This window comes from Lutra lutra, chromosome 6 (genome assembly GCF_902655055.1).
Source record: "Lutra lutra chromosome 6, mLutLut1.2, whole genome shotgun sequence".
Classification (NCBI taxonomy): domain Eukaryota; kingdom Metazoa; phylum Chordata; class Mammalia; order Carnivora; family Mustelidae; genus Lutra; species Lutra lutra.
This window is the reverse complement of record NC_062283.1, coordinates 74,985,401-75,001,999: the sequence shown is the minus strand read 5'-3', so window position 1 is coordinate 75,001,999 and position 16,599 is coordinate 74,985,401. Positions and strand designations below refer to the sequence as shown.

General features: G+C 38.5%; 1 protein-coding gene across 9 annotated transcripts in view; it reads right to left on the bottom strand.

Annotated features, from left to right (window-relative positions):
- The window catches only part of PKIB (cAMP-dependent protein kinase inhibitor beta), a 111,977-nt gene that overhangs the window by 12,213 nt on the left and 83,165 nt on the right, over positions 1 to 16,599 (bottom strand). For 5 of the 9 annotated variants that reach the window (XM_047734923.1, XM_047734925.1, XM_047734924.1 and 2 more), the window contains one exon: positions 12,918 to 13,022. The exons of the other annotated variants lie outside the window; for them this stretch is intronic. In XM_047734923.1, the coding sequence (XP_047590879.1) occupies positions 12,918 to 13,002 (85 nt within the window). In that variant the 5' untranslated portion in view covers positions 13,003 to 13,022. The remainder of the gene's footprint in view (positions 1 to 12,917; positions 13,023 to 16,599) is intronic. 9 annotated transcript variants of the gene reach the window in all.

Below are 16,599 nucleotides of genomic sequence, written 5' to 3'. Positions count from 1 at the left end.
GCCTCAGAGCTCACACTCACTCTCTTCTCAAGTTCACTTACTTGAAGCGGAGACTGCAAGGAGCTGGTTACCTTTTCTCTAATCTCTGGATCGGTATCACTCACTTCACCTCCTACAGTGAAACTCATTCTGCATGTATGACTTGAAATAAACTTCTTACCCGTTAATCAGTTCCCTGGAGATGTGAGTCAGGCTCTCTGAAAAAAAACACTTAAAGTAACAATGAAGAACATATATTTTGGAAAATGAGTGCTTTTCCTGGTCATAAGAAAGAGAGGATGAGATAGAGCGAGACACAGACTGGTCTCCGTTGATGTCTCTCTCTCTCTCCAGGTTTCAGCACCTCATGCTATATTTCTTCAGTTGTCTGCCTACAGTTCTTATTTTGCAAGATTTTCTGTTCTGGAGTACGAAAACTTCTTCCAAACAAGGTCAGAGAAACCTAGTAATTGCCTCTTAATGTGGACCAACAAAAACGGACAATTATTTATTCATCCAGTCGACATTTATCAAGCTCCTGCTAAATTATTAAGTGCCAGGCCCTGTGCTAGGCCCACAAGCTACAAAGAGGAACCCACAGTCTGGTGAGATCAAACACATTCTAATCTTTTCAATAGCTTTCCTGACCTCAAATCCTGTTCTTTGAAATAAAGTAAAAGTATCTAACTCTAAAAATGGGAATCCTAACACATCTACTCACCTAAGTACTAAGACCATTTTAGGCTAAACAGAGCTAACATGAAACATATACCTGTATAAAAATGATTTTTTTTTTTTAACTTAGAGACCTTCCCCCTTTTTTGGGAGGAGGGGGATTCCTTTACATAGGGAGTTTCTGTGCCTCAAGTATAAGCCAAAGGAAATTCAACTTCTAGTCTGTTGACACACATATTATTTTTCATGCTTAGACTCTTTCCTGATAATGATTTAAACATAAACAAATGATTAAATCCTTCAATATACATTTGTAGGCACAGGAAAGCTATTTCTACCATGCAGAATTTTTGGACAACTGAAACCTGTAAAATTCTAAATATAAAAACAAATTGACTTTCCTATAATCTTCCAGATAAAGTAATTCACATATCTGAATACCCTTCTGACACAATAACATTGTTATGCTAAAATAGGGTCACTTAGAATAATAATGTGGACTGATATGGATAAGAACCTCAACTTTACGAGGCACTCAACCTCCTTGAGTGGAGGGGTCCACATTTAACTGGTCATCCTACTTTTTCATTTCCTGCTAGAAAAACTTACCGGAAACACACCCTCCATCAAGGATTATAGGGAGTTCGCTTGCCACAGGCCTCCCCGTACCCCTTGCAGCTTCCCCAAAAGACCATTCCACGTAAATGGTATAGACCCAGACACTTGAGTGATTTACCATAATGCAGCCAGTTTGTGTCAAAGTCTTTTCTAAGTCCAGACAGTCCTCTTTCTGCCATTATCATGACTCCCCCTGCTCTTCTCCAAAACAGATTTCCCTAATTATCAGTACATCATCTTGGGTAGCACATCTGTGCATGTGGGTGTTATGCGTAATGGGTGGTATCCAGGACACACAGTGATATTTTCAGTTCTCCTTTAGATGAACGTCATTCTAAATGGTTGTAAGTTGTAGCAGAGCATCCCTCCTATCTTACGTCTGACGTAGTTTTGGCCTTTTACTTCCCACCTTTTTATTTCTATCTTTCTGAGTGATCAGAATTGAGACCACTTAGCTTGAATTAGAACGAACCGTTCTCATTTTTTTTCCTCCACTTTACCTCACACCCTGCCTGTACTCAGTCATTCTCACATATTTCTCATATTCTCCTTTTTCCATTCAAGGGACACAAATATCGTTGTTTTCTTATTTTATTAAGGTACTGCAGGCTACTAAAGGAAGTACTTGTATTCAACTCAGAACGTACTTATTTAACACCAACTGTGTGCAAAGCACTCTGATGCTTGCCAAGTAAGGATTTCCCTTGCCTCAGCTGGAGACCTGGAAAGGCCGCAAAGCCAGGCAGCTCTGGGACGTGCACAGGGGAGGGAGTGGTTGGGTCCAAAAGAGAAGATGGGGCAGAACTGCAGAGGGGGGTTCCAGAGAAAGAGCGAGCAAATTCCAGCAAGAGACTGCTCTCAGATCATCCACCTCTCATCTTCGCCTTTTCCAACCGTTGTCGGACACAAAGTGTTCTTAGATTTCAAAAAAGGCACAAAGATTCTCCAAGCTCACAAAAGCCCAAGAACTGAATTTGCACTACTGGGAAAATGAAATAATTTTGAGGATCCTATGGTTTGCGTGCACCATTCCTATGTCAGAGTGAACACAATCTGTCTGTGCAGGGGGGTTCAAAGGAAGTTCTAAGAAGTCAGTTCCTTTTTTAATGAGACCGTGGTTTTAAAATGTCAAGTGACTTTTGATGACATCAATAGGAAGGAGGAAAAGGGAAGATAATCTGACCAACATGGTCATGGTAGAATTGCCTTTGTATCCCTCTACCTAGTACATGGGCTGACACATAGTTATCTAATAAATTCAATAAATACTGAATTAATAGCTGATATCTATAAATTTTGGGCAGGCAAACATAGCTAGTGATCGTGCTTTTAATTATTAATATTCTCAATAAAGACTGAAAGTTCAGTTAATCATATATTAAAATGAATTTTATGACATTACCAGTAAAGTAGCTTTGGGGGCAGGATGTAGCCTAGTGGCAAATAAAATGCTTTGCCCGTGTGGGTAACATCAATTGTCACATGCAGAGCAGAAGTTAATGCAAAAACTCTTCTGGAATCACCCTCACCCAAGGCATCTGAATAGTTACACTCTTCTGACTTTGGGTCCCTAGAAGGGATTCATAAACATTAAACGGAAGACTGCCCTACCAAAGTCAGTTAGACACAATTCTATCAGCTTTCCCTCGTACAAATATGCAGTCCTCTAACACTTTTTCTTTTTAAGATTTTTTTTTTATTTATTTGGCAGAGATAGAGATCACAAGTAGGCAGAGAGGCAGGCAGAGAGAGACAGAGAAGCAGGCTCCCCGCTGAGCAGAGAGCCTGACGTGGGGCTCGATCCCAGGACCCTGAGATCATGATCTGAGCTGAAGGTAGAGGCTTAACCCACTGAGCCACCCAGGGGCCCCAGTCCTCTAACACTTTAAATAGCCCAGATCCTATAGTTTTAACTCATTCAACAAATTCTCTTTTACCATTTTCATTCTCAACAAGGGGGAAAATAGAGTCTTTTATCCTCTGGCCTTATTTTCTTTCCTGGGATTATTATTGAGAGTGGTACATCTATGACAAAAACTAGTTCCATAATTTTTCTTCAGTGTGAAGGTCATCTAAAGGAAGAGCTTAAGCTTGGACAATTTATTAGTTTTTTAAAAGATTTTATTTATTTATTTGACAGAGAGAGAGAACAAGAGCACAAGCAGAGTGGCAGGCAGAGGGAGAGGGAGAAGCAGGCTCTCCGCAGAGCAGGGAGCCCTACATAGGGCCAGATCCCAGGACCTTGGGCAGACGTTTAACCAGTGAAGCCACCCAGGCACCCCAAGCTTGTACACTTTAAACTGCATGCTTTTACTTCAGAAAATTTTTATAACATATATGCTTATATGTCTTCAGAAGGAAAAATGCAGCGACACAAAAGAACTAATTTTACTAACATATACAAATGTTATATATTTATGTGTGTGTGTGTGTGTGTGTGTGTGTGTGCCATATTCATCAAAACCATTCCTTTAGGAAGCTACACATGTATTCCACCACCTAAAATATTTTTGTGATTTCATCAGTGCAACCCACTTTATACTCTTATATAATATAATGGAAGAATAATGCTACATTTAAAATATAACATATTTTATAGTAAACTGTTTTAGTTAAAAACTATCCCAACTGGGGCGCCTGGGTGGCTCAGTGGGTTAAAGCCTCTGCCTTCGGCTCGGGTCACAGTCCCAGAGTCCTGGAATCGAGCCCTGCATCGGGCTCTCTGCTCAGCAGGGAGCCTGCTTCCTCCTCTCTCTCTGCCTACTTGTGATCTCCATCAAATGAATAAACAAAATCTCTAAAAAAAAAAAAAAAAAAACTATCCCAACCGATCACCCATTTTTTTTGTACTGAAATGACTTCAGGTTTTTTTCAAAGCTTCCTTAAGTAATTTAGATTTGCATATACTCAAAAGAATTCTATTTCGAGATTTCAAAGCAGAGGTCTGAGCAATGACAGCATTACTGAACTACCTTAATATACCCTTGGAATGACTGCCCTTAAATTAGTCTTCATATTTATTAAGCAGTCCAAATGGTGCAATGGAAATTTTGGTCACCTAAAAGTGAGCATGTAGTGGCATCTCGCATTGCCTTCTAATAAATTTGCAACTTTCAATAAGACATTTAACTTCTCTGTTAATTAAGTTTCCACATTTATCAAAAGTAGAATTAATACTACCTATTTTACTACCTTGGAACCCAACAAACTAATGGATATAAATGTGCTCAGTTAATGACCACACAAATGAAATTTGTTTAGTAATCGATCATATTAATTCATAGGCACTATAATAGATTATCATTATAAACATTGATTATCCTGTTAAAGTAGGCTTTTCTTTTGGCTCTAGAAACAGCCTCTGACATTGTAAGTTATAAAGACAAGAAAAGATTAACGCAGAGATATTTCCAGAAATTTGGTGTTTAGGCAGGGAAAAGAGCATAAAAAATTACATTCTGCCCCCCCGAAGCCCCTCCAAGTTGGCTACCTTTCTGCAATATCTGTTCTAGATAAGCCACCTGTCACAGAAGACCAAATCTCCCTTACACCATTCATCATGGTTTCTCCCTAAGGGTGAACATTTTATGTAATTCCAGCAACAAACCATGTTTGAGTGTTTCATTACTAGTTAAGATGTGATTGGAATTATCAATTTCTTCATGACACCTGAAAATTCTTAATCTGAGTAATTACATAACGACACTATCTGGTGAGGAAAGAAGAATCACAAAATTTGTGAGACAATTCTGCTTTCTCAGTAAGCCTCCTCAGCCCATTTGAAACTGTCTTCTCTCTGTTGCTCCTAACCTCCCTTAACTTGCTCTATTTTCCCTTGGCACTTAGTAGCTTGAATGCATATTATAACTTGCTGTGATTGAACTGTTGCCTACTGACTATCTCGCTCTATTACAATGTAAGCTCCATTAAGGCATAGGTTTCTGTAGGCACAGGTTTTGTAGGCATAGGTTTTTACAGGTTTTTGACCGATGTACCACAGCACTAAGTCATGCCTGTCATTCACTCAGTAGGTACTCTGATATAGGGTTTGTTTACTGAATGAAACAATTATCCTTCCTTGTCTCTCTTTCAAAAGGAATTATTTTCTTTTTGCATATGAAAATAATATATGCTCATTGTTGGGGAAAAATGATAATTTTTCTGGAAGGAAAAAAAGGAAGTTGCCTTTTGCCCATTATCCAGTCACAGCACTATTATAATTCTGGCGCATATCCTCCCAGAATTTTTTCAGCATTCATATACATAGATGTACCAAATATCATACATCTGGATTTTGAAGTTAGAATATATTTATTTAATATCATTTTTTCATATCTTCTATAAGTCATTTGATCATATCTCTTAAAAATATAATTGTTTTCAGGCCAACACAATTCTGAATTTTTAAAGTTTGAAAAAAGAAAATTTTTTAGAAAGCCAACATTCCAGGGCATATACCACCTATTTAAAATAGACAGAGCCACAAGCTCAAACATGAAAAACATGACTGAGGCTGAAATCATTCACAAACCTTTCCTTAATTGAATTGGATAAAGTTGATTTATAGGTAAGATGCTTTTTTAAATGTAAACAACTTAAAAAGTTCCAGTAATGTCTTTTTCTCCTATTTCATCAAAGTAAAAAAAAAAAATTCTTTGGGATGTCTTTTAGTCCCTTTTTGAATAGATTTCATTCTCATCTCTTTTTTTTTTCTTCCAACTGAGAAAAATGAGGAAATGATTGGGCCTTTTCAAGCTCTGATTTGTTTCCTAAGTTCTTTTCAGTATTTTATTTTTCTTTGCAGAAGAAGAAATCATTTTAGTGTTTCATCAAGCAAAAAATTCAATCAAAATCACAGTAGCAAAAATTTTTAAGCTGTTCTGAGGATTTTTCTGGGTCATATAGGCAAAAAAAAATTCCCAACCAAATAGCGAGTAACTTTAGAGAGAAAAGTTATACCATTGAAATATTTTTGTTCATCAAATTATGTATATTGATGTTTGCCTACAATTAAGTTAATAGAAATGAAATTATTTATATGAATGCATCTAACTTTTTACAAAAGCCTTTTTTGAAAAAATAATACATTCTGTTACTATGTTTCTTTAATATTATATAAGTTCATTAGGGAAAAATGAATCTTCATGAAAAATGGTATCTAGAATATATTCAATGGGCATAATAAAAAAGTTCAAAGCCAGTATATACAATAATTCTCAAAACAGTTGCACAGAAAAACATGATAAGGGAAATATCCAAAATTTTAACAGTAGTTCTTTGTGAGTGGTGTTATTATACATGATTTCTATTCTCTTGTTTAATTTTGTGTTTTCTAAATTTCCTATGATGAAGATTTTCATTATGTGAAAAAAGGCATAAGCATGTGTTGAGCACACACCATTTTAAATCACTTTAGTGAGATACAACGTATGTGATTCTGTACCGAGGGGGTGATCAATACTATCTTCGTTTTACAGGTAAGAAAACTGAGGATCATAAAAATGAAATGATTTGGCTAAGGAACAGAGGTAGCGAGTGACAGAGGCAAGACCAGAGCCCATTCCATCTGACACCTCATACATTGCTCCTTCTATTACATTTCACCAAATATTTCTTGAACAGAGACTCAGCCTTCATTCAGCCAACTGTTATTGAGCATCCTTCATTCAGTGCAAGATATTAGAGAAATAAGACCAAACACTGTAATTACCAGAGCGGGACACACACAAAAAGCATAATGCATGATCTTTACTCTGAAAAAGTATGTGACCTCACTGTACAGATGAAATACATGTACATGAAAGGGAATGTAAAAACAGAAGTCCACATATGATATATCCATGTAAATGGTATAAATGAAAAAATGCTATGGAAGTATAAAAGGGAAATGGCTATTGAATTTTGGTAATTAAGAGAGACTTCATAGAAGCTATAGAACACACATCGGACCCTAATATCTGGGAGGGGTTCATACAGATTAAAAAAAAAAACATGAAAGACTTACCAAGCCAGGGAAATAATTTAAGCTAACTCACGAAGAAGTGAGTGTACAAAGCAACTTCTAAGTAAAGGAAAAGGAAACATCTAGCTCTGATCGAATGTTAAGCCATATAGAGTTGGAGAAATAAGTTGGAGCGCAATCATCACTGGAACCCAGATTGCAAAGAAAATGAATGCCATTTAAAAGGAAATTGTGGGGGCACCTGGGTGTCTAAGTTGGTTAAGTATATTCCTCACTCTTGATTTCAGCTCAGGTTGTGATCTCAGGGTCGTGAGTTCAAGCCCTGTGTTAGGCTCCATGCTCAGTAGGGAGTCTGCTTTTCTCTCTTCTCTCTCCCCCTCTCCTTCTGCCCCTACCCCCAACCACCGCTCACATATACAAGCTCTCTCTCTCCCTCAAAATAATAAATAATCTTAAAAAAAAAAAAAAGAAGAGATTGTGTTTGTCCCTCTGAGCACTGAGGAACCATGAACATTTCTAAGTCACATGATAAAAATATGCATAAGATGCACTATGTGTAAATAGAGACTACTGTGGGGGCGCCTGGGTGGCTCAGTGGGTTAAAGCCACTGCCTTCGGCTCAGGTCATGATCCCAGGGTCCTGGGATCGAGCCCCGCATCGGGCTCTCTGCTCGGCAGGGAGCCTGCTTCCCTTCCTCTCTCTCTCTGCCTGCCTCTCTGCCTACTTGTGATCTCTGTCTGTCAAATAAATAAATAAAATCTTTAAAAAAAAAAATAGAGACTACTGTGAAGGAGTATTGTTCGAAGGCTATTAAAAATGGAAGTTCTGTAAGCAAATCCACCACATGAGTGATGTGCTGATTATAAAATTTATATGTAAATGCAACATACCCAAGAATAACTTCTTATTTAAAAAGGAAGGAAAAAGGTAGAAGGACTTACAATGAAGACTAATTATAAAGTTTAAGGACTTAGATCATCAGATATAAAGATTCATTACAAATATTAGGTATTAAGATAGAGTGGCATTCTTCAAGAATAAACAGCATAATAGAATAAAATAGAGATTCCAGAAATAGACACATAAACATATGGGTCCTTGATTGCTGAAAAAAGCAAAGCTAGTGATGTGGTCACTGAACTACTGCTGGTGATCTTGGAGGATTCACAGAGAGGAAACATTGACATTGACATTGATGGGAAGATTGTTCATCATGGAAAAAACAGATGGGGCTTATAATAATTTGTGACAAATTCTAGGATTATTAAATAAGTGACTTCAAGTTATGGTGTCTTCCCTTGAATTTTGTATTTAAATACTGTCATATAGATAAGTTGAAAGAACAGTGTGTAACCTCCATTTGATTTCAAGAATTGTTAACAGCTATATTTACTCTTTCTCTGTAAACATACACACAATTTTTGTCAGTCATTTGAAAGGAAGCATCTGATATGACAGTCACATCAAATATTTCAGCATTATTTAAGAACTACTGTATTCTTTATATCCATATTACCATTGTATTTCCATGACATTTTTTTATATATACATTGCAATTCTGAGATAATTTCCCCTTTCCCTTAAAGTATAGCTTTTAGAAATTCCTTTGGGGAAACCAATGGTTTTGTTATGTCTGAAAAGATCTATTTTATCCTCATCTTCGTGCACTATTCTAGGTTGAAGTTACCTTCTCCAGGCACTTCACAATATTAACATACTTTATTCCATTTTTGTTGTTAAGAAGTTGTTGAATACGGGGGCGCCTGGGTGGTTCAGTGGGTTAAGCCGCTGCCTTCGGCTCAGGTCATGATCTCGGAGTCCTGGGATCGAGCCCCGCATCGGGCTCTCTGCTCAGCAGGGAGTCTGCTTCCTCCTCTCTCTCTGCCTGCCTCTCTGCCTGCTTGTGATCTCTCTGTCAAATAAATAAATAAAATCTTTAAAAAAAAAAAAGAAGTTGTTGAATACGATAATTTTATGTGGCAACTTGGCTCAGCCATAGGGTTCCTAGTGTTTGTTCAAACAATGTTCTGGGTATGTCTGTGAGGGTGTTTCTGGAATTAACATTTGGGTCAATGGACTGAGTAAAGAAGATTGTCTTCTCCAATGTGGATGGTCATCGTCCAATCCACTGAATTCCTCAATATAATAAAAGACTAAGTAAGGAAGAATTTTCTCTCTCTGCCTGTCTCAGGCCCCCGCTAGGGCATCAGTCTCTCTGCTGTCTTTACACTCCACCTGGGACTGAAACTTAAATCATCACTCTTCTGTTTTTCAGGCCCTCAGACTTGGAAGGGAAAAATACCATTGTCTCTCCTGGGTGTCTAGCTTGCTGACTATAGACCTTGGAATTTCTCAATCTCCATAGTAGCATGAGCCAATTCTTTATAATAAATATATACCTGATTGATTCTGTTTTTCTAGAGAACCCTGACTAATACACTGATGGTATAATTGATATACCATTTTGGTATAATGGTATACCATTTTTGGTAGTTTGTGGAGTCTATTTTTCTGACATATTTTGAGGATTTATCTCTTTGATGTCCTGAAATGTCATACAAGGTGCCTAAGAACCTTTTTTTTTTTTTTTAATCCTTAAGATTTGTTAGTATTCCTGAATTTAATACTTTCATCGATTCTGGAAAATTCTCAGGTGGTAGTTATTTGAATACCACTTTAATCCTTTATTATTTCCTTGGGAATTCCAATTAGACACATGAGATAGACAGTCTATTAACCGTGTCTCTCAATCTTTCATAGTTTCCCTTTCTTTCGTTTCTCTGTGCTATATTCTGGATAATGTCTTCCAACCTATCATCCCATTCACTAGTTATCGCTTCATCTGTGTCTAACCTGCTACATAAACTACACATCAAGTTTTAATCTATATTTTCCATTTATAGACAATCTGTTTTGCTCTTTTTCAAGTCTGCCTCACTGTATTATATTTTGTTCTTTATTCACACATAACTTACATACCCTCATTTATCTTTTCAAATATATTGTCTTTTTTAAAAAAATTTATGAATAATCCTAATATCTGAATTCTTTATATTGTGATTATGTTGTATAATCTGTAAACTGTATAATCTAAGCTGTATAATCTATAAACTGTATAATCTATCTCATTGTAGCTTATTTCCTTGCATGTTTAATGATTTGTGGTTGTAAACTTACATTTTTAAAAACTTTTTCCTTGAAATTACCTGAGACACTAATTAAAGTGTTTTCCTTTATACAGGCTCTGAATTTGTCTCTACTGGGGTCTGGGAGCACTACGAAATTGGTTAGCCTTAAATTCTCAGCATGAAATTTTTCACACTACAAAGTTGCAAACCTGCAACCCCTTGTAATAAGTGATCAGGAGAATTTTCCCTCCTTTTCCACACAAGTCAAGGACAAGACTGGCAAGTATCCATACTGTTTTCCTTTGAAGGTTAGGGTTTTGTCACATTGTCGCTGGACTGAATATGTCACTCTTCAATAGCCTAAGCCTTATACTTGGGACTCAATTTGATTTCCCAACTTGAGTGGTTCTTAAGTTTCTTTCCTTGTTCCCAGAACATGACTTTTTAAAACAGAAATTGTGGATTGCTGGGGAACTCAGGGAACTGAGTACACCATTCACATGCCTCTAGATTTGGGATTTTTCATTGTTCTGGGATTATGACAAATAATCGTATCAACATGAGCATCCATTTTAAAGTTTTGAAGAGGGGGCACCTGTGTGGCTCAGTCAGTTAGGTGTCTAATTCTTGATTTTTGTTCAGTCATGATCTCAGGGTCATAAGCAAAAGCCCTGCATAGGGATCCATGATGGGCATGGAGTTTGCTTAAGATTCTCTCTCTTCCAAATGAAACAAGGTGGGATTGGGAGGGAGACAAACCATAAGTGACTCTTAATCTCACAAAACAAACTGAGGGTTGATGGGGGGAGGGAGGTTGGGAGGGGAGGTGGGATTATGGACATTGGGGAGGGTATGTGCTATGGTGAGTGCTGTGAAGTGTGTAAACCTGGCGATTCACAGACCTATACCCCTGGGGATAAAAATATATGTTTATAAAAAAATTCAGTAAATAAACATTGTCTGAATAAAAAAAAAAAGATTCTCTCTCTCCCTCTCCCTCTGTCCCTCCCCCAAGCATGTGTGCATGCTCTAAATAAATAAGTAAAATCTTTAAAAAAATTTTTTTTAATATATCCTACATTGTAGAGCATTGTGTACTAGGGCTTTCTAAAGGACATTAAGTTTTCCATTATTTTATAAAAGGGAGTTCTAGTTCAGTTTCAATATTTTTTTTAAAATAATGCTCACTGTCTTGTTTGATAGTATAGTGGTAGACAAAGGGGTTTTATTTTTATATTTTAAGTGATCTCTATATCCAACATGAGGCTCAAACTTATAACCCTATGATCAAGAGTTGGATTCTCCACCAACTGTGCCAGCCAGGTGTTCCTCAATAATTTTTTTATCCAAGTAATAGCAAGATACTCATTTTATTCGGTCAAAAAACAGATGTGCAATGATATAAATGCATTATTCTTTAACAGAACTGATTTTAATCCACAGATCCCTGTTTTTCCTTCAGAGAAGAAAACAGTCTTGTGATTTCAAGTATAAGCATTCATTTCCACATTAAAATTTATTCTCTCTGGGGTAAATTTCCAACCAATTCACAATCATACACAGAATTCATTTCTCCATGTGGTGTAAAGCCTAAAATTAAGGCTCAATATTATATGCTGCCTTGACATATGGTAAAACTGGGAGGGCTTCAAATAGCCTAAATATAAAAGTTTCCCTCCCCACTCTGTTCTCAAGGATAAGGTATGCTAGCCAAACAATCAGAGGGACCAGGCACAGTTCCTATTTATCCTTTTGCAAGCCTGTGGAATATTCAAACAAACCAATCATATCATCTTGTAAGAACCAGGAGGCATCACACACTCATATTACTACAAAGTCTGCCTCCTATCGTCTTCGGTTGGTTATTCTGTGTCTAAGTACAATCCCTGTGAAGCCCTGCATGGCCTTCGGTATCCTTCTCCCTGAGCTATAAATACACGTGACTAAAAATTTGCTGTCAATCTCATCTGTTCAGTGGCAAGTGCTCAATGTCTAGCTATTCCCATATCCACAGGGCAGGAATCTCTCCCTTACCAATGGGGCGATTAAGAAACCACTGTGTCCCAAACCACATGACATGCTCCACCATGACTGAGGACACCTGGTCAACCTCAATTAACTGCTCTTGGTTAACTAAACTGATTCTGTGATATGGTAACACTGCCTGGGAAGGAATAGCTAATTGCCGGCAGATTTGGGCTATGTCCTGTGTGGTATTCTGTTGTCTTTGCTAGGCGTTGCCATCACTTTCCACCCTAAAACTCTCTTGTCCCCAAGATGAGTATCGTTATTTCACTGCATCCTGCTATAACCTGGTGATGTCAGGTTTAGTCTGTTTGGCAGGTCGTCTTTGCTTACCAAGGATCAGCCTAAGTCACTGTGTCTGGCCTGGGGACTATCATCAGCTGCTTGGGAAGCTATACAGACATTGTAATTGTGCACCTCTGGGACAGCCCCACAGATAGCCTTTTATGAGATTTGTGGAAAGAAAGGAGATCACCACCCCGTAGAGAATTAAGCATGGCATTCCAGTTGTTCATGCAAGGGTAGTGACCTTGCTGGTTTCCTGTGCTGCTGCTCCCCTTGCCACTGTTGCTTGCGCTCTCCTGACCCTCAGGAGTATCGAGGTGCACATCCATCTTGGCCTGTGGCCCAGGGGCTGGTGAAAAAAAAAAAGGTAGGGGGAGGAAGGAACATTGGTACTCAACTGCTCTCCCAAAACAAAACTTGCAGCCAGTGTACCTAGGTTTTGCTCAGTATTCCTGTCTACCAACACACCAAAGGGCTAATCTTGCAATCATTGGCCTTATGGTCTACATCCAAGCCATACACAAAATGAGTTTACTGGATATGAACCTTGATTCCAGGAAGACTGGAATTCCCTGGACAACGAGGCAACCCCCGACAAAGGAGGCTACCAAGCTCCTGAAACTTTCCCCATAAATACCCCGAAGGTATGCATTATAGGTGATTGTGCAGACAGAAACTGAAAGCTGCAACTTTACATGGCTAAAAACCTTAAATATTTCAAATTTGTGGAATTTGAACAGAGGAAAAAAAGAAAGAAAGAATTCCACATGACAGAGGAGGTGGGCCCACAGCAGAGGAGGATTTTGATCCAACAAGCCTGGTAGTAGACCCACAACTCTTACCCTGCACCACTCTGCTCCCCATGTTTCAGTTGTAACAAAGATCCTAATCCTCCACAAAACACCCACGGCACCCTTGTGGCATCATGAAGGGGTTCATTCAAACTGAATTTAAGCCCACGGTTTATAAACCAACTACCGCTATTGGGAATGTCCCCAACCCTGATGATACTGATTTGAGGTTCTCTGGGGAAGAAACTTATAAGTATGATAGGAGTAGAGAGCACCATTCCCCACCTCACCCTCATTCCTCACCTATATCCAGTGACCAAACAATAATAATAAGATAAATTAAAAAAAGAAAAGAAAGAAAGAATGTAGAATACAAGGAGAGAAAACCAACAAGAAACAACTTAAAACAAAGGTCCATAATTTGACCTCACTGGAAATCCAAAATTTACTAGAAACATTTATATAGCAAAAGATAAAAGGACACTGATTTGTGTGCCTTTATAATATAGATTCTGAGTTAATTTTCTAAAGATTTTATTTATTTAAGAGAGAGAAAGAGAGAGAAGTGAGGGAGGGGCAGAAGGAGAGAATCTCTAAGCAGACCTCTTGCTCTGCCTGGAGCCCAACATGGGGTTCAATCCCATGACCTTAACTGAAACCAAGATTTGGATGCTTAACTGACTGAGCCACCAAGGCACCCCTGAATTAATTTTACTATATGCAGAAATTCATCGATTGATCTTAACAAATACTAAGGCTAAAATTACAGTTATACCTTGAATCCCACTAAAAGTAAACATGGTATCCCCTACCATGAGGGAATTACTGAATGTAAGGTAGAACACAAAGAGATATGACTCTCCTTAACTATAGGAAATTCTGTCTAGCTTAAATTCCCTATGGTTTTAGCACTCATTGCCCTAAAATATCCCATAGTGAGCATGGATACTCTGACCCAATAAAAAATAGATGAAAATTACTGGCTTAACAAAATAAGAACTCATGACCCATTCCTCGCTCCCTACTCCCCCAACCCCATTAAATAGTTAACATGACTCAATGTAATTTAAAACAAGGTCCTCAAGGATTAAAAACTTGCTATTTAACAGGTAATGAGTGAATCCTTCCCTGATTCCACTGGTATTCCATTTAACAGCCTTATTTGGCTTGTTCCTTAAATCTGGAACAAATGAATGGTGGCCTACAGTTGATTGCTGCAACTGTAATGCCACATGCCATCCCATTAAGGTCCTACAGCCAACAACCTAATTACTGAAATTGCAGACTCCATCCAATCAGCACTGGGCTCCATGTTTAGCGAGGTGTCTGCTTGGGATTCTCTCTCTCCCTCTATCTCTGCACCTCCCCACTCCTATGCTCTGTAAATAAATAAATAAAATCTTAAAAAGAAAAAAAAAAAGAAACAGGTATTGACCTTCTCAGCACTCACATGGTTAAGACAATTTCACCATCTTTAGTCCCTTTTGGGTTCTGGGGGTAACATATTCTTCAATAACAAATTTTACTTAATGTCACTAAAGTTGTTATTTAAAAATTAGCCCACCTTGAAAGGGGATCCCACCAATAAAAGTCTCTAAAAATCTGTCCAAACTGAAATCAACAGGCACTCCAGTTTGTGCCCTCAGAAACCTCTTCACCAGAGAGGCTTCAGTAACCATCTTTCATGGCTCCTAGAGTTTCTGGACCACCTATGCTGGCCATAAGTTGCCCATGGGCTTCTGATACAAGAAAGTGCCTTTCCTGGCTTGGCACTATATACCATTAAAATGGCAATTATTGGCCATATAGTGGTTTTTTCTGGAAATAAAGCTCTCATAAACTTTGAGCCTATGACCCCTTGTACCTGGCTAGCCATTAAGCCTTGAGTCATTAAAGCAGCACCCCAAAAGCTCAGCATAACTTCTGAGCCTTCCTTGCTACTGGATAAAGTCAAACCTGGACCCTCTGATATAATCCACCTGCAGAAGGGGTGTCCTGTCTTCATTCTCTCAACAGATGCCACAATGCTGATGGAGGCCATGTCTTTCCCAGAGCCCTAAGCTACTTGGCAAGCCCGTTAGAATCAAATGAATCACCAGCAGTGGGAGTTCATACATTTTACTGATGATATCACCACCATCATACATCAGTGGAGAGCTGCTGTTTTCATCCCTTAACCAGAATGTCCCTGACAAAGGGGAAAACCCAAGGGTCAGGATGATTGGCACACCTTAGGCAATAACAATTGGCCGCATCTGTACATTTTTGTACATTGCCTAAGAGTTGCCTCCTTTTTTGTAAAGAACTCTGGGAATCTCTTCACAGATACCTAAAATAAAAATCAAGGTAACAGATTTCTCTACACGTACTAAGACTACAATACAAAGCTTCACGAGGATACCCCTTATCCCCGTTGGAGTTCTAAGTACACTAATAGTGACCAAAGCACTCATTTCACTTGTCAGAATACATAATACTGGGATCTTGAAGAAAGTATTCAAACTTTCAGCTCCTCTATAGGACCCAGGCAGCCAGCCCCAGGCAGCAAATTTAACTGAGAGACTGAATGGGCTCCTCAAAGTACTATTTAAGTCACAAAGTAAAAAATTCATGCCTGCTGACCCCTGAGGATATCCACTTTTTACAATAATGCCACACAGATTTCTGCCTTGCCATGTGATAAAATAGACCACATATGGCCTAACCATAAGTTCCCTCCCCACACAGCCCTTGTAGATAAGGCCCCTTTGCCAAACAACCCTCCCTCTATCAAAGGGACCAGGTCTAATTTCTCTCATCCCTGAGTAGCAGATTTCAGTTTCCTGACTGCCCGCAGAATTATTCAATCAAGCCAATCATATCTTCCCACATGAACCAAGAGGAACCCCAGATTCTTTTTTTTTTCTTTAAGATTTTTATTTATTTATTTGACAGAGAGAGATTAAGCAAGAGCAATGGGAGAGAGAGAGAAGCAGGCTTGATCTCAGGACCCTGAGATCATGACTGAGCCAAAGGCCACTGAATCAACTGAGCTACCCAGGTGCACTGGAACCCCACTTTCTTACTACTACGAGCCTGCCTCCCACAGCCCTGTTGTTCACTCTGTTCCCAAGTGCATGTCCTAGGTAGTCCTGA